Source organism: Parasteatoda tepidariorum, chromosome 6 (assembly GCF_982258835.1).
Source record: "Parasteatoda tepidariorum strain Cologne lab strain chromosome 6, Ptep-v5.0, whole genome shotgun sequence".
In the NCBI taxonomy this organism is placed as follows: Eukaryota; Metazoa; Arthropoda; class Arachnida; order Araneae; family Theridiidae; genus Parasteatoda; species Parasteatoda tepidariorum.
The window spans coordinates 56,686,399-56,712,330 of record NC_141760.1 but is presented as its reverse complement, the minus strand read 5'-3'; the positions used below and the strand labels follow the sequence as shown (position 1 = coordinate 56,712,330).

Below are 25,932 nucleotides of genomic sequence, written 5' to 3'. Positions count from 1 at the left end.
TAACGAAATAAAATTAATTAACGAAAAAGTACTTTTCAGGGCTTTTTAGAACTAACCCAGTGTTTTCATCATAGAAAAAAATTGGGTGAGAATTTCTCACACTTTCTCAAAAACAGAGAGATTTCAAAAAGTTAAATGAGATTTCTAAAAACTAAAAAAACACAAAAACTCGTGAAAAAAAATCACTTCTTTAATTATAAAACATTTTTAACGTCTACTATTTTTTAAAGCGTTAAATATTTTTGGTGCATCATCATAGAAGATTTTGCTTCCTATTTGTCCATCTTACATAAGTGCATAAAAAATTTTAACATCTTACATGAAGAAACCTTACCTACGGTAAATACGTGGTTGCAGAGAAATGCGTTCTGAAAGGGGTTCCGTGGTTGTGTTCTGTTGTTCGAAAAGGTTCTGAACCATACTGGTAAATACGGAAGCTAGACAATGGGGCAGATGTTGAAAATAATGAAAGATCCAGGAAGAAAAGTGAAACGGATTTTATTCTAAATGGCGTAATTCGAAGCTTTTTTCAAAATGCGAGAAATTCGCGAATTGATTTATAGAATGCGCGAATTTCTCGCGGTAATAATTTTTTAATGCGAGAAAAGTATAAAATATGCGAGATTCTCGCGCTGTAGTGAAAACACTGTAATCTTTAACCACTTTTCAAAAAAATTACGTATCCTGTTATTTTGAACTATGTATGATCCCGGTAGCAGAATTTACTGAGCCCACCAGCAGCACATCTTCATACACCAAAATTTATTTGCAACCCAAATGCAATCAGGCTGAGACTATTGTTGTAAAAATAAGGCTTACGGAAATATAGTGTATTGCGTAATTTAAATTCTCAAAGTTAGGTTAGATAAAAATTAAGCGTAAGAAATATATGTTGTTTTTAATTTGGTTTGAAACATATGACATTATACTAAGAAAAGAAGATGGAATAGTGTTCAGTTGTTTCAATTTGCACTGTTAGAAGCTAAAAAAAAAGGTTACACCATGCAGCTAAAATATGTAGGATATCCTTCCCTTAAAACACACTGAAAAATATTCTATAAAACAAGAAATTGAGCAAATGCAAGAATTTCAGCAAAGCTCTTCTATAAAAAAAAAATTATTTGTTATCATATTAGTCAGTTCCTTTGCAGATCAATTGCCACTTTTTTTTGTGAAAAATTCAAATTTTGTTTAAATAATTTACCTTTCAAAGACTACATCATCGAAGCACAGCACAGCCTGATTGGTAGTTTTGAGATGCCAAAAGGGAGAGAAATTTTTCTTAATTGTTCATCAATGATCTTTACTTATTCATTTGATCTCTATCTACTTATTTATTAGAAATTTCAGACGAAAAATACTCTATAGATGCCCATTGCTGTGCTGGTGGATTTCTGCTACCGAGTATGTGTGATGAATAACTAAAACGATAAAAATTGTTTTGTATAAATTCATAATAAAGCCAGGAACTATTTTGCTTCGGGAGGCAATGAAAATTTGCTCAACTATGCCAAACACTAACCTGTGATGTTTAAATAATAACGGTAATTTTAAAATTGGTAACAGACACTGTGCACTTTGTGCTAGTATTACTTAGCTAATGAGTTTTTTACAACCCTAAAACGGAATAGTAACTAAAGCTTTTTTAATAATACAAAGTTAATAAAACTGAATATTTCTTGCCTTTAAATATCCTACATAAAAAAAAAGTCACCAACAGAAATAAAAATATTTAAAATGCAAAGATAATTCCCTTTTTTATTACTTGAATTTTTTTTTTTTTTTTTAATCATTAAGAGCCTGCACTGAAATTATGTAAAGAAAAGCACACAGCACACCTAAACACTTATCTCCAATTTGGTAACAGATTTAGAGTTAAGAGCAGTTTTTAAATTTTTTTTTTTTTTTAATTTTTCTTTATTGATATTTAGGTGGCATTCCCACGTGATTTCCTTATCAGTATCTTTGTAAAGTTTTGACAATAATTTGGTTAATTAGTTTTGACAACAAAGATGGCAATTAATAATTTTTAATGTGTACCTTAGCATGATGATGTTAACCATAACATGAATTACGTAATTGTAAAGTTCAATTTTTCTTTTCAAGTTTGTCTACCATAGAAAGTTTTCAGACCATTAAATTAATACCTAGATGGTCCTATGGACCACCATATTTTCAGTGATGGTGTGACCCCTACTCATATTGTAGGTCTAAAACAATATTTCAGCAGAATGAAAGTAACAATCAGTAAAATCAAAGCAATTGTAGTAGGTAAAAGAAACTAAAATTATGCACACAAAAAAAAGTAACCATAGGGTTTTTGCACAGGTAAGTCGTATGCATACGTAACCTTTACATAGCTGAACAAGACAGCTGAGTTTTCTCTTCAAGAAGAAGTAAAACTATTGAAAAGCTTATTACAAAAAATAAAATTTTGCCAAATTCCACATTTGTTTACAAATAAATTTAGTTCAGTACTACCCAGATTGGGATTAAGCAAGCACTATGAAATTTGATTAAATACAGTTTTTTTTTCCATTTTATTTTTGGAAAAATTTAAACTTGTAAGATAAATATAATGATATGCGAGTTAAATTTAGGGTAACATTTGAATGCGAAACTACACGTCAAACTTGTTGATTTGCCTTATCTATCAGCAATCACAGCAACGAAACGACAGAATGAACAAAATTACTATTCAGATTAAATTTTTAAAATATTTGTCGCAGAATGTTCTCTAGCATTTCATTTTTATTGAATAAGGATAATTAAACACAAATATTTGATAACAGACAAGACGTCAGCATTCATGGGGAAAATCAATAAATGACGTTTATACCCCCAAAGAGAATTGGTAAACTGGTAATTAATTCTCAAGAAGGTACTAATTATTAAATGTAATATAACTTTACCATCACCGGGTAAACTTTACAACATTGCAACGAAGTCATCCCGATCAAGAAAAAAACAAAATACTCAGGGCACGTTCCAATATTCGCACCGGTGTAACCGGTTACACTGGTTTGCCGCACCGACCGTTCCAATATTAAAACCAGTTACACCAGTGCACTGCACCGATCGTTCCAATATTCAAACCAGTGTCACCAGTTACGCACGAAGTGCACCAGGTTTCTGATCGGTTTGGTCAGTTCGCATGACGTCATTACCCTTATTTGTTTACAAACTTTATTATACTGCTGTTGAGATCGTCATAATTTTGCTGTATTTTTGAATGGATTTTAATATAAATTTGTTATAAAAACTTGTTTTATCATTTAAAATAAATTTTCTTGTATTAAGTTGAAGTATAATAATTATTATTGGAAATGTATTCTGTAGATGAATCGCCTTGATGCTGTTTATAGCAATGGATATCATTCATAAACGTTTTATTTCTGATATTAGTATGTTTTTGTTTTCAAGACTAAGAATTCATCTGAATTTTGATACGTGTGGTGATTAGATTTACTTGATAGATTCACATCGAAAGAATTTTGACTTGTGATTTTCAATAAACATATCGTTTTGTAAATCAAACAACTATCCAAAGCATTGTTAAATTTGTAATAGCGATAGAACTTTAAAATCAGTAAAAGATTTATTGCTTTATATGCATTCATAAACATTTTTGTCCAATGTATATTGTTTTTAAAATAAACAAATCCAATCAATATTTGATTGATAAATACTTTTCTTTTGTGTCATAAATTTTTCTTATATCCTTTCTATATTCCATATCAGACCTGGAACGATGAATATTATCCTAGCTTAATAACAAATTATGCTTTTAGTTTTTACTATATTATACATCATATGAGTTTCATTAAAGGGACTGACCTAAGTTGTTAAACTAGGCCTTCAATGTATTATGCTTATAATTTGTGTTGTATGTATTTCTTTTTATAATATTAAATCATTTCTGATAACCACAACATAGTAGAGATGATATGGAAATCTATCCTGATCTGTACCTCCTTCAGCACACGTGCAAATCAATGTCTTAGATTAATAACAGATGATATTATATAAAAGTTTAGTTTTTGTAAAAGGATCTTAAATAGAGCCCAACGACTAAGGTCGGCATTGGCCTGTGTTATTAGAACTAGACTTTTAATGCCAAAGGTTTTTAACATTTATATTTCTTTCATAATTGTTAACTAAAATAAATTCTGAAAATCACAATATAATAAACATTCTAGTATTATATTCTGACATGATAATTTTGAAAAATATGAAGATTTTATATGTTATTGGTAAATTTTTAATTTAAGCTTTGATTCTGTTTAAAATTTTAAAAAAATCGACTTTTATTTACATTTCTTATTAGTTCATTACTTTTTGTTTCAAGATTTCTATTTCTTAATGATAATTATTTTTTAATTCAAGGTATTTATTACGTGATTATTGATATATATGTAATATAAATATTTATTTTTTATAACACTAACTTGAAAATTTCTGAAACACTTATTTATAACTGTTGTTTTGTGTACTTTTTTTTCTTTTGGCAAATTTTTTTAAAAAATGACTGAAATAAGTGAATTATTGACTAGCTTGTGTCATCTTAAACTTTCGGGTTAATATTTAAACTTATTTTAAAAGTTTGATTTAAAACATTTTTGACAAATACAACTTAATAGTTATGACAGAGAGATTTAACTTTATGTGAAACATCTTTGTATGCACCATTATTTCACACTAATTGCAAACAATAGTTAAGTTTATCTGAAACGATTTTAAACTTGATGGCAAAGGTATTAAATTATTAAATTTTTTATTTATTTTTTAAATAATTTATTTAAAAAAATTTTTATTTTTAAATAATTTAATTTTTTTAAATAATTTAAGTTTTACATGTATATTTTACAATAAAATGATATTGTTGTGTTAAAACATTTTTTTTTACTTAAATACTATAATTGTATAGTTGTGATGGAATACTAAAGCTCCCACTTGTAGCAAAATTATAATAATATCTTTCTCTCTTTTTAACACAAACTCATTTCAGGTAAGTATGTTATCTATTTATAAATATTTCTCCCATGTGGCACCATGGTATTTCTCTATATATTAGCAACACTGTTTAGTGTTTCAAAGTAAATTTTAAACAGCATAAATGCTTCACAGTAGAATTCAAGAAAAGTGGCTTGACAACTATTTTCTTTCTATTGCTAATACTATTAATGCTAAAATAGAATTTCAAATAACTGGTAAAATAAAAAAAAAATTTGAAAAAAAGAATTCAACAAGTAGCTTTTCATACAGAAATGTTAACTATATAAAAACTTGCAGCACCTCCACATACCAGGCAGTGGATGCTCAGACTTTAAACCGAATGGCCCTTTTTTCTCTCCTCGTAATTAATCAAATTTGTTTGTCCATGTGCTATTTGTAAATTAATAAAAATATTTGGCACTAAGCTTTACAGTTAGTTATGCATTAAGTATTTATTTAGAGTCATCTTGTAATTTTATAGAAATAAACACCATAAATAAAATATGGTTTTATAATATGAAATTAAGTTTGGTAAAGTTTAATAATTTTTTCATGATACCTTGGAGCATGGCCTAAAATTAATTTATTCACTTAAACCCGCTTTTCAGTTAAGTATTTTTTATTAATTATGTGTGGGTAATTTTGAAAACCAGAATTTTCAGAAAATCGTTATCTTGTGAATGGGAAAATTGAAGTGAAATATATCAATACTATATATTTTGGTTTTATTATTCAGTATTAGGAGGGATTTCTTTTACCATACAATAATCTAATTTTTCCCTCTGTGTTAACTATTTTGTTAAAATTGTGATCAAAGTACTTTCAACTGGGGCAACAGCTAAAAGGTGAAAAAAATTTGGTTAATATATTTTTTAAAACTGATTATGCTGTTAGGATCGGAGGTGGGTTTGAAGTATTAAAATATTTAAATACTGATGTGCTCTGCATTCGACTTGATTACCGTTAAAGTTTATATATTGTACAAGATAATTTTGAAAGGTGACATAACTTCTCGCCAAAGGTGGCTAGTATAAAAAATATCTTACAGTATGTTCACTAATAAAAATTACCTAACTTCTTTTTTTTATATATATATATAAAAGCTTTAACTGCAGCTAAGAAAAAAATCTCACAACTGGATTTTGATCTTTTTAGTCTTATCTAACACATGGTTATTTTCAATTTCTGTTAGAGGAACTGAGGAAGTTTCACTTTAAAATTTCTTCATGTAAACAAATTAGCTTTCGTGAAAAATTTCACTATGAAAATATATTTATTACACAATTGAAGTCAATTTGCTCATAAACATTGCACTATATACCATCTCTATCATAATAGAACCTGTGTTAATTTTTCTAAATTCTAGCAATCAAATTTTAAACTTATTTTGACTGTTTGTCATTGACATTTAAGCTTACAATGAGAGACATTGCAAAGATGCCATCTCATGCATTTGAAATGCTATCAAATTTACATTTTAAAAGATCTTATTATATTAAGATAAAGTTGCTCTCTTGAGAAAATTCATTATAAAAGTAAGTTTTTTATATATTTAAAATCAATTAATTACGCTATTTACATGAAGAATGAAGTTTAAAGCAAGCTAAATATATATATTTTTTTAATTTAAGAAATCATAACTCACTCATTTTTCAAAAATATGATTTCCAAAATATTTCAAAGAAAAACAATAAAAATTGTACTAAGCTGATTTTTATTTTTCTCTTTAATTTTGTTAAATATTTAAATATAAAACTTACTGAGATGATGGATGCATTTTAAAATAAACATTTAAATAGGAAAAATATGCAATAAGAAACTGAAGTTTTACTTTCTATCAATTAAACTTAAAAAATAAATAAGATAAACTGAAACTAATCATGATATTTTGCTTTATTATATGAAACAGCTTTAAAAGTCTAGAAATATATATTCTTTAACAAGTAATTTAAAAATAGAATGGTCAAGAAATAAATATAATAGAACAAAAAATAAATTTGTTATCACTAATATATTTTTCTCAAAGATTCCGAAAGAGGAGAGCGTCTGCTTCTGGTTGCTAATGGCAACCAGAACTGGACCTAACCGCACCGATCGTTCCTAAATTACGGTGCGAACTGAGGTCACGTGACTAGTTTGCTTTCGTGTAACCAGTGTCACCGGTGCGAATATTGGAACGCAGCCTCACATGAACAACATTGAAGAGTTAAGTTGTTATGCTAATTAGTTGAAATATTGACATTTTTCTCCATTTTTTAGAATGCAATTTAGTTTGTTTCAAATTTAAAATTCTTAAAAGTATTTTATGCTCTAAATTCGTTGAGTTATTAATGTATATACCTAATTGTTAAAAAAATGTCTATATTTTTCATTAAATTATTAGTAGTACGAACTTCAAATCTGGCAATATGCCCTTTGATCATTACAAAACCAGATGTTTACGTGAAGAAGAAATAATCTGAATAAAATTTCATGCCTCTTTGAGTCATCGAAGTTGTTTAAATTGTATTAATTGTTTTCATTTTCTTTTCTGATTCTACTACAAACTGACCAGCTATTTATTTTTAAGGCATCTTAAAGATTTCAGTGGCCAAAATGTCTGGTTTTGATGCTAATCCGTTTGCAGACCCTTTTAATAGCAGTCCCTTTTCGGTAAGTTGTAAACACCTTGTTCGTTTTAATTGTTGATATTATTTTTTATTTCATTTACTGAATTAAATTTCGTAACTATTTGAAAGTAATTAGATAATCAATTGTAGTTCTTGCATTGCTTAACACTAAATTATCTCTATTAATTAAAATTATTATTAATAACTTATCTTTTTTGCTTTCTTTAGGATCCTGCAGTTACCAGTGTTACTAATCAAACAAATAATTCTCAAGCTGGTCTAGATGATTACAACCCATTTGCTGATCAACAAAGATCTCAACAAAATGTAAGTTATAATATTTATGTCAACAAAAAATGTATAATGTGCATGTTTTAAAATGGAAATTCATTCAAAATTACTTAAAATAATTTGTATGTGTGTGTGTTTTTTTAATGTAACGGCTTGTAAAAATATAATAAATAATAATTATACAAGCATGCATTAAATTTATGTTCCATTGTTTGGATAGTCGCAATGATAAAATATTGTTTTATTTATGTATTGTTTAACAGATGTAATATTTTCAATTAAATTTTAAGTTTATCACCCCTAATTTCTCTCTAAGACACTGAACCAACCACCAGTCTCGTTTATAGGGGATATTCCTGTATCTGTACTAACCAATTGCCGAAAAAGTTTTTTAATAACGAATTTTTTGAAAAAATGCGTAGCAGTTGACCATCAAAGGGAGGCTACAAGTTATACCAATAAAATTAATTCCCATCTGTGATATATTATTATTTTTAGTTTCTTACTTGTCACTGTGCAGTTGTCGCATAGGTTTGGCGACTTTTTTTCTTCTGATTAGAATATATGAATAATCCTTTGTCTGAGTGATTTGTTCATACTTAACCCAAAGTTGTTTAGCATTTTCACCACATTTTTTAACTGTAAATATAGGCATCCTAATTTATTAAAAGAAGTAATAGATGCACACAATAATCAAAGTAGATATTGATATTTTCTTTTGGAGTAAAAATGTAACAGAAAAGTATTTTTAAAAAAACATAATCTATGTGTTTTTATTTGATATAATTAAATTTAGATCAAGAAAACTTATTTCACTTAAAATAATATGCTGTTATTTGCTAGTGTTTCAACTGACGCATGTCAGATGTCAGAATTTAACCCAATGTGTTAATATCTTTGTGACTGAATAAAAAGTAACAATTTGATATTAGTGATTCACACTTACTACCTCATTTCAAATTTTACATGTTGAATTTGCAGAAAATTTCATAATATGCTTTGATCTATTTATATTTTTAAACTTTATTATCAAATATAAGAGTTAAAATGAGTATAACAAGTGATAAGGACTAATTTCAGTCATATTTATTTACACTTTTTATTGTTTAAATCTAAGAAATGGATTAAAATTTTACACACTTTTAAATTTTAAAAATTTATCTAAATAGTGTGTTTGTTTTTATTTTATTGGTAATTAACATAATAACAAAGAATGATGTGTGTTTCCCGTCTAGGTATTGAGAATATCTGGACCACTTGTAAAAAAACAACAATTGAAAAAATATATTGAGAATAAATCTCTAATTTCCTGAGTGAACTCTTTTTTTTTTTTTTCTTTTTTTTTTAAAGGAATTTTAATTTTAGGACTCTCAACAATTTTTGATGATTAAAATTTTTTTAAAGGTTGAAAATACTTTTACTTTGAATAAACCCTGGCTGAAAAACAACTTTTAAAAACAAAGGTATCAAGGCAAAATTGTTAACTAATTGAGTTTTTGCTAAAGTACTAAAATATATCGTTAAAAGTTTGTCTCTAAAATTTTATCCAGCATGCTTCAAAAACTTAAATAATGTTTGGTAATCAGAAGATTATTACTGTACTGTATAGATAAGTATAAGGTTGAGAAGTATTTTAATAAATTAAAATAATCATTTGATCTGTGAAGCTTGTAAATGATATTTGTATTTATCTGCTTGACTATAGATAAAATCTTACAGATGTTGTAATGTAAAAGTTGGTAATTTGAAGTAAATTTAAAACTGCAGAATGATTATTGAGAAATAACAATATTTAAATATGAGTATCAAATATCTGGTACTAGACATGCATTCTCTAAGAACGGCATTCTATTATTGTTAATGTATAAAGTATTTTCAAATTAAAAACTGTTTGGTCTTTTTTTTCTATGAGAGATTTTTGTAACCAAAATTGTTAAACTTAAGTAGTTAAGTTGTAGTTAGAAATTGTTAACTGTACTTAAAGTAGTTAGAATGATAGAATTTGTTAATATTTTACACACTTAATAAAATTTCTAAATTTTGATCAGATAAATAAAATATAATTGGAAATGTCAATTCCGAGAGTTTTATTATTTTGCTCATTTAATTTACTTTTTCTTACCTGGAACAATCTTACAGTATTTACAAATCGGCCAAATATTGAATATTCAGTGGCAGAATAGCAATCTCTTTTTAAAAAATATTTATAAATATTTTTTATTTAAAAATAAGTTTAGTCATTATTGAAATATAATCAAAACTTAGCTATTTCATTGATAGGGGGTAAAGGGAATTGTTGAAGTTAATTAGATATTAAGTTAAACAAAATATTGATTCTCAAAATTTTACGTACCGTAAAGAATTGCCCAAACTTAAACTTCTATGTTTATAAATAACAGAATTTATAAGTTCTGTATTTATAACTACATTTAAACTAGATAAGAAATGTTCAAATCAAGGAATGCATAACACACAAGACAAAAAAGCTCCCCCATTCCCAGTGATGACCTCTTCTCTCTATCCCAGACTATTCTTTGCAATTGCACTCAATTATATGAACAATTAGTATTAATTTTTAAAATTTCTGAAGTTGTTATCACATTGTCATACAAATCATAGATGGGAAAAGAAAATATCTTCCTATTTACTTCTAAAAATGTATGAAGTTGGGGGGGGGGGTAATATAGCTCTTGCAGCCTTTTAAAAAGTTAAATATGCATTCTTCTCTCTCTCCCCCTCATAAAGGTGGGGCTAGCTGGGCGATTTTCCGAGCCCCCACATTTCTAGGACTTATAAGGAAGATTTTCAAAAAAAAATTTTTTTAATTATTTTAAAATATTTTATTTTTTTTTTAAATTTCATTTTTAGTATGGAAAATATTATAACTTTCTTTACTATTTTAATCACATTTATTACTTTTGTAAGTAGTTGTCGCCACATTTTTGAAATTGCACATAAGAAAACCATTCAGAAAAATCAAAAATACAAATTTAAGAAATGAGAAGATATCTGTATTATTATTTTTTTTTTATATTTATTTATTTATCTATTTTTGTGAAAATTTCAACAGGGCTTATTAACTCAAAATACTTTATTTCTAAAATCTTTGCACCTGATATATTCTAATTAGAATTAAACAATAGTATAAAATTTGAAAATTAAATTATTAAAAAAAATGGAAAATATGAAGTAGTTCATTCTTATGAATAAATCAAAAAAGGATCAAAGAAACTTATTTTCGTAATTTAGGAGAAAATCTAATTTTCCAAGTTGCTTCTGCACTAGCTTGTAGCTTCAGCAGAAGAAGGTTATTTTAAAGGACCTGCAAAATGTTTTGTTCATGGCCCCTCAAAGTCTATAGTGCGACTCTGATTTCTAACCTTAAGTATTTTAATGGAAATTGTTACCAAAAAAAGAAGTAACATTTTTACAAACCATTAAGCAAATTAGTATATATTATGTTACAATACTAATATGGAGAAAAACATTTGGGACTATTAAAATCTGCTCAAATTTCAAAATTGTCAGTAATGAGTTTAAAGTCTTATTTATTTTTTTAGCATATTTGTTTCTATGGTAAGCTCATTTTTATTTGAACATGGATTATTCGACCGTATAAGATTGTTCTTGCCCGAAATTTTCTGCGAATTGCAATAAAGTTTTATATCAAAAAGTTTAAAATAGCAAAAGAAACTGAATGATGTAAAAAAATATATATATATAGTATTCACTCACAATGGTTTTTATATTTTTTTCTCTACTCGTTATTTATGAAAGACTTATTCTTATTGACTCATTTAAATGTGGTTGTAATATGGTGGCAACCTTTCTTCTAACTTTATTGTTACTATAATTCTCCCTATTTGCACCTATTTTTTCCTAGTTAATATATGGATATTACGTTTCTTGTTAATTCAAATTTTAGATTACTGAAATATTTTTAAGAATACATTTGAGCTAGGGTTATAGAGAGTTGGCTTTAAAGTTTTCCCACGCCATATTAAAAATATTTTGCAAACCGTGTTGTAGATGTTGTAATAAAAATCTATGAAAATCCTTGCTAAAAGCAGTTATAGTTTTAATGGTAAAAAATTTTTTTGTTATTTTTGTCCTTAATTTTTTTAATAATAAAATTTTATCAGTAAAATCTTTTTGTTTTATATTTAAAGTATTTTTCATCATTAATTTTTATTTTCACATTTCACAGAGTATAATTCTGAGGAAACAAAAATTATTCAAATTTTTTTTCCTATGCTTTCAGAAAACATCCACAGGAACATTGCCTCAGTATAATACTTCTCAAATAAAGCCTGAATCTTCACAGCCAGCTGTAATGCAACCAATTTCTGAACCACCTCCTGCATACAGTCCAACTGCTGCTCAACCACTAATATCAGCTGAGCTACAAAGAAAAGAAGAGGTAAATATGTATTTATTATAAATAAGATATTCAAAATCTTTAATCATAATTAATAATATTATTAAGTAATATAATAATAATCTAAATAGACATTCAATTATTAAAAAGTAATTACCAATGTAACTGAGAATTAAATTTAAAAAATGTATAGAATTATTATTAAAAAAACTAGCAGCAATACATTAAGTATAATTTTTTCCATCATTATCATTACAATTGTAATTTTTTATTTTTATATGTTTTTAAGTTTTTTATATTTTTAAAATATGTGATCCAAAAATAATTGATTCACACTCAACAGAAAATGAAAAAATGATGGCCTAATAATTAATTACCATAAAATATGTGTTTTTTTTCTAAATTTTCAATATGAAAAAGATTAATACAGTCGAACCCCGCTATAGTGAACCTGGGATATAGTGAACACTCGGATGTAGTGAACTTTTTTAGCGGTCCCGTCCGTATTCCTATTTAAATAATGTTATTTTTAACTCTTATAGTGAACAGCTTAGAACTTAGAAACTCGGTTATAGTGGACTCAAATTTCATTTCTTTAAATATCTTTTTCAGTCCTCCATCTTTAAACTTGTAGGTGTTGGGACTGAAAATGAATGCATTCCTATAAAATGTGTCATATTACTCTCCTTTATGCCTATCACTTTTAACTATACTGTAATAAATGTCAAACAGATCATTTATCTTATACTCCCCCCTCCCTGACAAGCCTCGCTTTCTCTCTTTTCCCCAAGCTTGCTCTACAACTAGTTAACTTGGTCACCTGCTGAATTTTTGGAATTTTCTTATCTGTTCAAACCATATTCTTTACAAATCACCCTTTGACAATCAAAAAGGGGAACAATTTAACTCATTCTACAGCTGCTCTCTTCATATTCTTACATTATCTATTTGAGACAAGATTTTTATTTCAAAAGCAGTGAAAATGGCAAATTCTCTAAAGAGAAAAGCGTTTTCGATAGACGACAAAGTTAAGATTGTAAAGCGTATTGATGATGGAACCAATCAATCGACACTGTGTGGAATTTTCCTTGTCAAAATCTACAGTTTCAAACATTTAGAAAAATCGAAGTGCAATTCTTGCGGCATACGACAAAAACATGGTTTCATCGAAAAAACTGCGTGGAGCTGAAAGAGAAAACGTAGAAGATGCTTTGTTAAGATGGTTCGAAATCTTGTTCAAAATGTAAAAATCTTGCATTCTTTGCACATTGTAGATAAGAAAATTGATGAACTCAATTTAAAATCAAATTGTGTTCAATCAAAAATCACAAAATTTTTTCATAAAAAGTGAAAATAAAACTAATATTTAGCGACGTAATTACTTTTTCCATCAATTTTTGCTTTATTATCTGTTAATTAGTTAATAATTTTTTAAATAACTTATGCAAAATTGCAAAGTCAATTTTCAATCATTCAACTGTCTTATGCAAAAAATATTCTTCAAAAAATTTGGATATAGTGAACCATCGGTTATAGTGGACACATTACTGAGTCCGCAGACGGTTCACTATAGCGGGGTTCGACTGTATATGATTTAGATTTTTTAACATGATTTAATTTAGAGACACAATGGAATTTTAGATATATTTTGATATCATCGTAGTTTTTATTTATCTGATCATAAAGAAGACTAGAATTTTTAGACTGTTTTTCGGAAATATTATATTTTAAAAGCAATGTTTGAAGTGTTTATCAAAAGTAACCCTCTTGCTTGTCTTTTTATTGAACTTCTTATTCTAATTATAATGTAATTTTAAACCTTTTCAATTAAATGTTTTGCTTCATGTGTACTTATTAAAAGGCTTTTAATTCTTTCAGGAGTTACGAAAAAAGGAAGCTGAGCTTCAAGCTAAAGAAGAAGCTCTGAGGGCTGGTACATTTGATGGTGAGAAATTTTGAAATGAATCAATAATAATAAAAGAAATGTTAATTGAAATCAACAATCCTTAAAAGGAAACTATTAAATATAATTTTTTATATAATTTAAAAGTAATTTATCAAATTTAAAAAATGTCTTCACTTGACTAAAAATAACCGAAAACAAATTTTTTGATATTTTAATATTCGATAGCTATTATTTATATTACAAAAAAAAAAAAAAAAAAAAAAAAAACTTTATTGCCTATAATCTAAATGAATGTTCATTGTAATAAGTATAACACCTTACTTCTAAGTAAGGAACATAACATAAACTAGAATAATGCAGCATCACTTTAAGTAATGTGACATTTTCTTCAAGAGAATACAAGCAGCTTCAATTTAATCAGTTTCAACCGATCCTATTAAATGGCAAAAATAGTTTTCATATATATATATATAATTGAATCAGCATGGTTACTGTATAATTTAGGTAAGAAAACAACCAAATTTTATATTGTTATTAATTTCAACTTGTGACTGAAACTGAAACAAATTTTAAATTATCATAAAGACATTAAAATGAAATTTATTAGCAGACTGGATAAACTTTGATAACCCTTTAACTGCCTTAAGGGTAATGCCAGTTTGTTTTTTATTTACGAGATAATTTTTCGTTGTTGTAAGGTAGCAATGCTTGGTGGGTAAATGTTTTAGAAAAAATTTGCTTTATTGACTTAAGAGTTAGCTCTTTAACTGATTTGCTACTTTTGCAAATTTGAATGAAAATTTCCTTGCTATCCACAATTATCTGCATTGAATAAGAAGAAAGAAATTAGGTTTTTTTGAAGGAAAGCAAATTGGCTATATCCCTAACTAGTCTGAGGTCGATAGCTAAAAGGTTAAGTTACATGCCTCAAATAACGCAAAAAACTTAATCAATAAGATTATTTTATTTAACAAGATGTAAAAAAATTATTTATAAAGAAATATTCTTGGAAGTACTCTTTTTAGTTTGAGATTGCTGTTCAAGTATTTTGATTATGAAGTATAAAAAATTTAAGTACCTATATGATGAACTAAACTATTGTAACTAGTAATATTGTTTGTTTCAATCAATGTTTTAAAGATTGTTTTAAAAATTTTGTGTTATTTGATTATTTTAATTTATTTTTCTTAGCAAGAGCAAATAATTGGCCACCATTGCCAGAGTCATTTTGTGTTGGACCCTGCTTTTATCAAGATATTGCAGTTGATATCCCTCTGGAATTTCAAAAGCTTGTGAAAACAATGTATTATTTATGGATGTGTAAGTATCTTTTTAATTCTAATAATTTTCTTACGCTTATGTACCATTTTCTGGACGAATTCGCTTATTTAGATCTTAAGTTATTGCAGTTTGTCTGGTATCTCAAAAAAAATTTATTAATTAATTAATACAGAAAATTTAGGCTCTTGTTATTTGTCCAAAAATCAAATTAAAATCTCTCTCTTCTTATGTATATATTAGCGGCCTTGTTTTTGTATGAAGTTTTACCAATAGAGCATTTGTGACATCTAAAATAGCATTCTTCCATCTGTTGTTTTTTCCCACTGAAAAAGAGTTGTCCCCTCTTCGTAAGTTAAAAAATTATTTTTAATTCCCATTTTGAAATTCTTTTTTTTGCAATTGAAGAAAAAAATACACTGTAAGAGCTATAAATCTCTATAAATGTTTTAATAATGCATTTTTTTATTTTTCCATTCTCAACTTTTTCTTTTAATAATGAAGTGATTTTGGCCTATTATTCCGCAACTTCTTTTACTTTTTGCACATTATGCACCAAAATGATGTATATTTAGAAGAAAAAAAATTACTTATTTCGTGACCTTTCTTAAATAAAAAAAATTATTTTGTCTGTTAAGATAACATTCCTGAAAATGTTTGCAAAAAAAATAAAAGAATATTTCCAAAACGTACTTAATAAAATAAGTTGAAAAATGCTGTTGTCTAAAAAGGAAAACTCAGTTTTGAACTAAATTTAAATAAATATAAATTTTAAAAAGATGATGTGGTCAAAACAAAACTTCATATTCATGTTCTGTAAAAAATACTAAAAGCTAGAATGCATTTTTAACATAATACAACTTAAAAGATTGCACAATGTAAATATGATGGAAAAAAATGTGTATGTGTAGGTACAAAAATTTTATTTTGTTTTAAAAAAATCTTATTTTTTTCTCATAATTATCAATTCTTTATGATTGATTAATCTTTTTCATTATTTATGTAATATTTGTCATTTTTTAGATTATGCTTGTGTATTGTGTTTAAACATGCTGGCTGCTTTAGCTCTATTGATAGCAGGTGCTGGATCTGCTACTTTATTTGGATTTGCCTTGTTGGCTTTTCTTCTCTTTACACCATTGTCATTTGTTTGCTGGTTCAGACCTCTTTACAAAGCTTTCAGGTAGGTTTTTAATTTTTTTAACTTAATTCTTTTTTTAAATTGAAATGAAGAAATTATCATTTTTTATATATTGATTAAATTTTAATTTAAAGAAACTTAAATATTAAAAAAAAAAAATAATATGATTGCTAGGAAAATTGCATCTTGTTAGTCTTATTATTCAAGAAAGAAAATTTATGTATTGCTTAGAAAAGGAATTCATTTACTTTCAAGGTAGTTTTTTAAACTGAAATTCTTGACAATATTTTTCTGAAAAAAGAAAGATGCTTACATTTATTGTAAAATTTTAAGAACTCATAGAGCTACATAGTGTTTAAATCAGAAATATGTTCTATGCTTTTCCAATAAGTTTGACTCTGACAACATTTATCTCAGTGATTTCCAACTGGCGGCCCGGGGGCCGCATCCGGCCCGCGAAGTCTTTTTTGGTGGCCCACGAACTAAAATATATTAGTTGTCATTTCTTTGCAGACAATTTTTGTAAAAAATCTATATGGATTTAAAATATTTTTCTCGTTAATAAAAACCTAATTTCTTCGTTTCTGTGAAATTTATCATACCAACGGAGCAAAAAAAATTATTTCTCAGGTTTTGCATCCAAGAAAATCTTTATTCAAATACAAAAATAATCATGTATGTTGCTCTTCTATTTCATTTTTTTGGTATTTTGAGAATATAATTTATCATGCGTGTATCAGAAATTTTCACGAAGAAATTCTCCGATTTAACTTTTTGAAACCACTCATTTTGAACGAAAATATTTACACACACATTTGTAAATTTTAAATGTAAATATCTATCCTCTGGGGGTTGCAGCAGGCAAACCTCAATTTTATCATTGAACATTTTGTGTGCTACTATGTAAGTTTTAATACCAACCTTTTTAAAATTTTATATCTTAACAATTAGATATCTGTTGCACATTAGCTGTTTAATACATGGGGGCACATTAAAATTGTTGTAGCCCAAATTTTTTAATATACAATTAAATATTTGTAAAAATCTACTACTTATTTTAATTTGTAATTCAATACTTTTGTTTTGTACAACTTGGTAAAAATCTGACTGTAATATTTAATGTTTCTTCAAACATAAAAGAGTCCTATACAAAATTTTGATTAAGATGCGGCCCGCCATTTGATTTGTGTTTTTAATTGTGGCCCCCGGCCTCGTGTAAGTTGGAAACCCCTGATTTATCTGATCATTTCCTAGTCAAAGAAACAGATAAGTAGTTAATGGGGTAATTCATGGTGGTTATTTCTGCTAGATATTTTGCTTTCAACACCATCAAAGTAATAAGAGAAACTGTTGTCTTGTTAATATTAATAAAGATTATTTCTATACTTTATAAAAATGCGTTGAAGACAATTTTTAGTAATGTTTATCATATATCATTATGTAGGTAGATTGAATGTTCAGTTTGATTCAGTATTAGGCTGCTCTTGTTAAATATGTAGTTGCACTAAATATAAAATTAAATAGTTTCTATTTTGACCATTCTTATACTAAGTTAACAAAATAAAAACCTAACAAATTAAATGCTAAACCATTTTATTTTTTATCATTCTTCCAATATTATTTATTCATTGAAATAGGTTAACTTTTATTGCTTATATAGATGACAAAAGCAAATTACTAAGAAAATTCCTAGTAAAAAATGTTTTATTTTATTATTATTGTTTTGAAATGTTTTTGATAACAATTAAAAATGTGTATTTTTTTATTTAAAAAAAGCTAAATAAGAAAAAAAAACTATAAAAAATTTCTCTATATTCTTCTGAAATATAATTCTAATATAAATTTCATTTATCCCTTTCTATCTAGTTTTGATAATAAAGCATTTTATCACACTGTTCATATCTTTATTATATTAAGATTTGAAAGCTTATAAGAACTTTAAGAAATATTTCTCGAGAATTCTTACACAATCTAATATTTAATTAAAACAAGCTATTTATAGCTGGATATATAGTGAGATATTTATCTAAAATCATGATCCATTGCATCATTACCATAAAACTAATTCCCTCTTTGATTTTGTGTTGTATATTCATGAGAAAAAGGTGATTAATACATATATATATATATATATATATATATATATATATATATATTGTAAAACTATTTCCTATTTAGCTTGTTTTGTGAACAAACAATATCTGTGAATAGCTAGACTTATTAACAGTTATAAGAAGTAAACCAGACTGTTTCTAATATGGAAAAAAGTAAATAGTAATGGATAACAATTCAGAAAAGAAGTGATTTAACTATCTTTTTTTCTCATTAATTTACTGCCTGCTAGTTTCAAAATTTTCTAAATATTTTTGTGTAATAAAATTCAATTTTATTTGAATTACTGTTTGAATGACTTAACTCAACAGTGAGAAAAACTTTGTTTCTTTATTTTACTAATATCTTTATTTTGTAATTAATCTGAATTAACTATTTACAGGGGCTGTAAACCTCCTATGTTTTCCTATTGTTTTGCCAGAATTACCATTTGTAATCTAACAAAAGTCATAAAATATTCCGCAAAATATTTTATTTTGTATGGTTCATAAATCGCAAATAATATAGCAATTATCAATTTGATTATGTCTTGTTCTTATCTTATTAATAATTTTGCATTGTTATGTGGGTATTTCGTTAAATTAAAATTAATTTCATGGGGGATTAGTAAAGTTTCTTGATAGAAGCTTTTTTCTTTTCTTTTTTTAAACTATTTTCTGAAAAATGTGGCTGTTCCTAATTTAAATTTTAAAATTAATAGTTGCAGAGGAAAGTTGATTTCTGTTTTGTATATGTTTCTACATGCTTAAAAGATTTTTTTTTCTTCAATTTTAGCCGTTTTCAATATTTTATCCCTAAAAATTCTGCTAAAATATAAGCCTTTTTAGTTTTTAGTAATGCTTTTCTTATGATTACAACTTTTGATTAAGCGCTATATAACATGAAACTAGACTAATATTGACTTCTTTTTAAAAATAAAAATTTACAAACCGTAATTTTATGATTATTAATGATTACATAAAAAACTACATAAAAAAATAATCAAATATTATAATTTTTTGTTCGCAATTCCACCCTTAATGTAGCTATGTAGTTAACAGTTTTATCTAAATTATATTTGCAGGTCAGACAGCTCCTTTAACTTTATGGTATTTTTCTTCATTTTCTTCTTTCAATTCATTCTGTCTCTTGTCTATGCCATTGGAATTGAAGATTTCGGGTCATGGTGAGTTTTAATTTCAACAATTTTTTGCTTTCTTATTAAAAAAAAAACTAAAGTTGTCTTAAAATTCTGAATTTTAAGAAAACGGTTCTTTTTAGTGGATTCATTATAGGATTGAAGGCTATTGGTACAAGTCCTGTAGCTGGTACCCTAGCTTTACTATTGGCTATTATGCATTCGATATTTGCAGGAGCATCATTTTTTCTTCTATTAAAGGTATGTAACATCACTTATTTTTTTATACATAATTATATTACAGCAATTTTCTTTTACATATTTTTTATTTATTTAATTTATTTTACTTGATTTATAAAACATTTGAATAGTTACTGAATAAAATGTGGTTTATCATGTATGGTATTTTATTATATTAAAGTTTGTTGTAAAAAAATATTGCTAGTTTAATTGTTAAAATTATTTATATCTTCAATCATATCTATGTAATACATGTAGGATTACATAATTTGCCAAAGGAATTAAGATTATCAAAATATAAATGCACTTGAGTATCGTTTCTTAAACTATTAGAAAAATTACTCTTTTAAACTAATTTCAATAAATTTTGAAAAAAATGAAGAAGCACTTAGATTAATGGAAATCAATAATTAATAGAGACTAACCAAAAATTAATGGCAAAGAACTACATACGGAATTTTAATACTTTTTCAGGTTAACTTTGAGAAAACAAAGACTGAAATTAAAACAGTTCCAAATTGTAAAAATATATCAAGAGATTTCAATATTTTGACATTTACACTCACAAAAAAAAAATTTTTTTAAATTGTAGAAATAATTTTTTTGTTAGCATAGTTCTGAAGAAGTACTATTTTAAAATCTTCATTTGCTTTTACGTAAGGTAACAACTGTCTTTAAAGTTTTATAATATTTATCTCAAATTTTATTTTAGTGATTTGATTTTCTTAGAATCTTAAAAATTTATTGGTAGTTTTCCTCAAGTATTGAGCAGATTTTTTTTAATACATACACAATGATTTATGGCTTAAATTTTATTTAGATTCATCGAATCTATCGGGGCACTGAACACAGCTTTGCTAAAGCTCAAGAAGAATTTACTACTGGAGTTCTCAGAAATCCTCATGTGCAGAATGCTGCTGCTGGGGCTGTGGCTGGAGCTGCTCGGCAAGCTATGAATCAACCTTTTAGTGGTAATCGATACTAGCAAAGTATGATTGTTGTTCTGTTTTGTGTACTGTTGTAGGCCAGCAGATGTTCCGAGCATTGTGGTCACAGCGTTTTAGTTGCTGCCTTTCCACATTTTTCTCTAATTCTTTTAATTTGCTCTGTTTTTGTCTTTGACTTTTGCTATTTGTTGGTGTATGTAATAAATTATGCTTTCTTTGAGCTTTGTAGCATTGCATGCATATTTAACTCATTCTATCGTTTTAATTTTTCAGATAGTAAAGTAGTTTTTAATCATTTTGTATGTTTAATTAAAATTGACATACAATTTCTTTTTTTTTAATTTTTCCAATTTAAAAAAAGAAAGAAAGAAAAGAATGAAATTAAGTAGAATAAAATTAATTAAACTACATAATTATTCTACTTTTAAAAAAAGGAATTATCTTAGAGCTTTTTCTGTAAATTTTGATACTTTTAACTTTAATTATATTAACAAGTACAGAAATTCTATTAAAAGTAATTAACATTTGTAAGAAATATTTAGGAGAAGTGGAAAATTCAAAGTTTGATATAAAAGTAATTTTCTAGCAAAAAAAAAAAAAAAAAATACATCATTTTTGTTTTATTTGTATGAATATTTACTTTTAAAGGTTTATTACAACTTTAATTGCTTATATTAGATTATTTATTTATCTATTTTTTTTTATTGCAGAATTTTAAATTTTATATATTTAGGATGCTAAACAAATGAACATAAGTGAAACGTTATATTTCAAATAAGATTTTATTCATTTAATTAAATAATAGTTGTTGTATTATGATTTTTCCCTATCAATTCTTATTTGCATGGAAGTAAATTTTTTATTGCATGAATTTTGTTTTAAATTTTCACTTATATGGGTGTTTATAACTTCAGTGTCGCTTAGTTACAATATCTTGTCTATTAAAATATATTTTAAATGCAGAAAATTATTTTATTCCAAGTTAATTAATTCACCAGACTTTAGTTAATATCTTCACTATATTACAATCGGTACACTTTCTGCTTTAATGTCCTTGAGAGGACAATAGTCAATCCTTATTTAATAATTCAGTACTGATTAAAATGTGGTGTAAGAAGGTATGAATTTCTCCTCATGATGTAAAAATAATTATAAAATTGTGATGACTGAAAAAAATGTTTTTAACTAAAAGAATAGACTTACCAGTGGAGTAAATGTGAGTCTCCTGCTTCTAGTACCCTCTTAGAAGTACTTGTGTATACACATACGTGAAAAATGATTGGTTCTCATGTCTTTTTCTAACAATGACAATTTGAATTTTCACTGTACTTAAGCCTGATCAATGTTACAGGTCATTAACTAGTGAAAATATAAGACATTACATAACTGATAGTGCAAAAAAAAAACTTCTGTTTCTTCTATTTTGTATTGATTGGAGCTGATTATGTTAAAACACTGCATCCCACTTGAGGAACATGATATTCCTATAAGTATATTGCTGAAACTTTGAATAAGGAATAAAAATTCAAAATTATAAAATGTCTTCTGCATGTTAAAAAATGGTGGTTTATCGGTGTGCCTTAAGTATGTGGTATACGGATTATAGTTTTCGCAGTTTTCTGTTTCATTAAACCTTACATTCTAAACATGCCATAAATAATGTATTTTAAATTTATTTATTTTATCTGTAGTTTTATTTTTTATTGAAAAATTTATGGGAAAAAAATGACACTGGATACTAAAACACCCATATATATTTAATGTGTTTGAGATATCTTACATTTTTTATTGTTTTTATTTCCATAAAGGTCGGAACCCATGACAGTATGACACATTTTGAAAACAAAACTAAGTCCAAGCAGTGGATACAACATACAGTCAAAAAAGAGGAAAAAATTCAGTGGGATGACAAGTTATAATAAACATCTATTTTATCTGCTGTAAATCTTAGTTGCATTTGTTCTGTAAATACTTAATTTTCTATTTCATTGTGATTGATGCAGCTTTGCAACCCTTCAGATGGACTGAAATCAATGCTGCTATGATTTAAGTTTAACACGAGATTTCTAATAAGTCATCCAGCTTTGCTATTTTTATTTTCTATTAAAGTCTTTTGTGTTATGTTTATGTGAAATAAAAAGTATACACTTGCATATTTTTTTTCATTATCAATTAAAATATCTTCAAGAAACTATGCATGATTTGAGAGTGGGATATTTTCTCCTACTGATTAGTTAGAAATATTTCAATGTATTCTAAAGAAATATAATCTTATAAAAAAAACTCTAGTTTCTCTTTACTATAATTTTCTCACAATTATTAAGTAAAAAATTACTATGATTTAAGTGAAGAATAATATTTCTCATCAATGGATATTGGCAGGTTATGAATTATTCAAGTTAAAGCCTTATAAAAATTAATCCACTTATATTTTCGTCATTTATATTTCTCTCTTTGATTAAATAAAAAAATTACTATGCATGATATTAATGAATAATGGTTGATTATAAATTGTCTATTATTCAAGATAAATTCTTATGAAAATTAGAATCTTATAAATATGAGTTGTTTATTTATAATTTAAAGCTCTCACTGATTAAATGAAAGAAATCACTATGCATGATTTGGATAAGAAATATTATTTATCATCAAAAAATATTAGCTTGTTACAAACATAATAAGTATTCATGTTGGATACTTATAAAAATAAGTATAGATTATTTTTACTATTAAGATCATTAATTCAATAAAATAAAAAAATATGCATGATTTAGGAAAGATAATGATCCCTCTTTGATTCATTAAAAAATTATGTTTGGTATGGGGTATTATTTTTTTCCAATGATATTTGTTAAATGTTTACAAATAATTTATGTTGGAATATAATAATATATATTTTTAACCATTGAAAATACTTTTTTATGATATGTATTGATTGTTATCCACCCGTTTTTCCAGCATTTTACTGCACAAAATATAAGTATATATTAGTAATGCATAACTTGATATGAGTCATTTTATTAGTAGGTGGTAGAAAATTTAAAAGATTGTGGATTCAAAATATTTTTGCCCCACTTGTTGAAGTGTGTATTTTTGTAAATGTCAATGACGTTGCTGCTTCTAATATAACTTAAACCCTCAATTTATTCTCAATATTTGTATATAAAATTTTTTCCATCCATTCTAATTTGAATGTCTACTTTCTAACTTATGCTTTCTATATTAGCAAAAATAGATTGCACAATTTTCCTTTTCATGAAGATCCTTCAAAAGTATTTAGATTATATCTTTTTAAAATAAAATTTTTAAAAAAATGAACTAATTTTAAAAATTTATAGTTTATTTAGTAAATTTAGATGATAATGTAACTTTCAGTATAATTTTTTTTTTAATATTATCTCATTCCTGAATGATTTTAAATAGCCCCTTTATGCTCTAAAAATCAAAAGTCTTGATTGTAAAGTATACACATTGAATTATTTAACTAATGTATCCTCTCACACGTTTAAAAAATGTTCCTTTTGAGGCTCATCTCTCCATGTTTGATTATGTAAATGGAATTCGTGTTCTATTTGTTATGAGCTTTTTATGTATATGTTGATATTAGTTAGAATTAAATAAAATTTATGATAAAAATTGAGATTTGTATTTTGTTAATAGTCTGTGTGTAACACCATTTTACATGTAATTTTTGTTTCCAATTATAAATAATAGGTTTTAGTGCCCTTTATGTTAAAGTATGAGAAAAGATCAATTTATGTTTTTTATCAGAAATTAATTGAAGCTAGCTTCAAATTTGCACTACTTAAAATTATTACTAAAAAATAGTTTGCGATAATAAAAAATGCCTAAATTTTATTTATTGTATTTTCTTCAAAAATAATACTTTAAAAGGAAATATGACTATTTTCTAAGCATATGCTGCATGTTTGAAATAACTTTCTGTAACTATTTAATGAGAAAAAATGAGTACTTCTTTTCTTTCTTGCCGTGACTTAAGAAATTCCCTTGGAGAGATTCAATGTATTAATATAATGTGAAAATTTTAATCCTTTCTTTGTAATGTAACTTAAAAATAACTTTTAACTTAGATCATCTATCATTAATTGATAAACAACTAATTGTTTATTTTTCCTTATTTTACGAGCATAGAATATACTATTAGTTCAGAAAAAAAGCATCCATTTGAAATTAAATTCAAAACCTTTTTTATTTACTTATGTATTTACAAGCATAAAAGTTTAATCTGGCTTTTTCTTTGGAGTAAAATTTTCTAAATTGAATTTTAGATGTCCTGAGCTAACAGTGTTTCATGGCAGCTGAGCTGAATATCAATAATTTAAAACTTTGTCTGAATCGTGAAATGTGATTGCAAAACAAAAGAACAGGACAGGAAGGCAGATATAGTAAACAACAAGAATTTTATTGCGAGTGAAACTGAGAGAGAAGAAAATTATTAAAATCACCTCTAAGTTTCGACCTACAATTTAACCTCTTTTGATATTTATTTCATTTGCCTTTCTCATATAGATAAATTTTGATATTTTTGTTCTTTACTTGCTTAAATATTATTTTAAACAGTAGAAGTTTTTGTTCCCTGAAAACTTAACTGTAACTATAATTATTGGAGTAGACATAAGAGTTTTTTAGTTTTTAAACTCGTACAATCATATTAATTTTATAATTTCATAGATGAAACCTTTACCATGACATTATGTACAAAAATAATAATTATTGTGATAAATTGTAAGTTAAACACAGGATAAATTATTGTTATTGTGTACAACAAATCATAACAGCCAAAATCATATTAAAAAACCATTAAAAATTTTATTCTTTCTCTGGCAGAAAAAGAAGTGTGCAATCCTTGAGATTATTTTTTAGTTACAATATTCATTTCAAAAGAAGTTCTTAAAAG

General features: G+C 26.0%; 2 protein-coding genes across 6 annotated transcripts in view; one reads left to right on the top strand and one right to left on the bottom strand.

The window, feature by feature from the left end:
• Positions 1-7,421, bottom strand: part of rb (adaptor related protein complex 3 subunit ruby) — a 41,756-nt gene extending 34,335 nt beyond the window's left edge. Inside the window, exon 1 of one of the 4 annotated variants that reach the window (XM_043046111.3) lies at positions 7,184-7,421. The gene's annotated coding sequence lies outside the window, so the exon portion shown is untranslated. Of the gene's footprint in view, positions 1-1,204; positions 1,422-2,839; positions 2,980-7,183 lie in introns of those variants that run through there. The other 3 variants (XM_071178641.2, XM_071178639.2, XM_087165898.1) reach the window with 3 other exon arrangements.
• Scamp (secretory carrier membrane protein) lies at positions 7,392-24,654 on the top strand. 2 transcript variants are annotated; one of them, XM_016051546.4, is made up of 10 exons: positions 7,392-7,647; positions 7,833-7,931; positions 12,157-12,315; positions 14,152-14,218; positions 15,371-15,499; positions 16,481-16,640; positions 19,774-19,875; positions 19,971-20,088; positions 20,888-21,056; positions 22,823-24,654. In XM_016051546.4, exons 1-9 carry the CDS (start codon positions 7,591-7,593, stop codon positions 21,050-21,052), a joined length of 1,056 nt encoding a protein of 351 aa, XP_015907032.1. In that variant the 5' UTR covers positions 7,392-7,590; the 3' UTR covers positions 21,053-21,056; positions 22,823-24,654. The 2 variants fall into 2 exon arrangements, with proteins under 2 accessions (XP_015907032.1, XP_015907033.1); XM_016051547.4 differs by having other exon boundaries at positions 7,397-7,647; positions 20,888-21,038.
• The last annotated feature ends 1,278 nt before the right edge of the window (positions 24,655-25,932 follow it).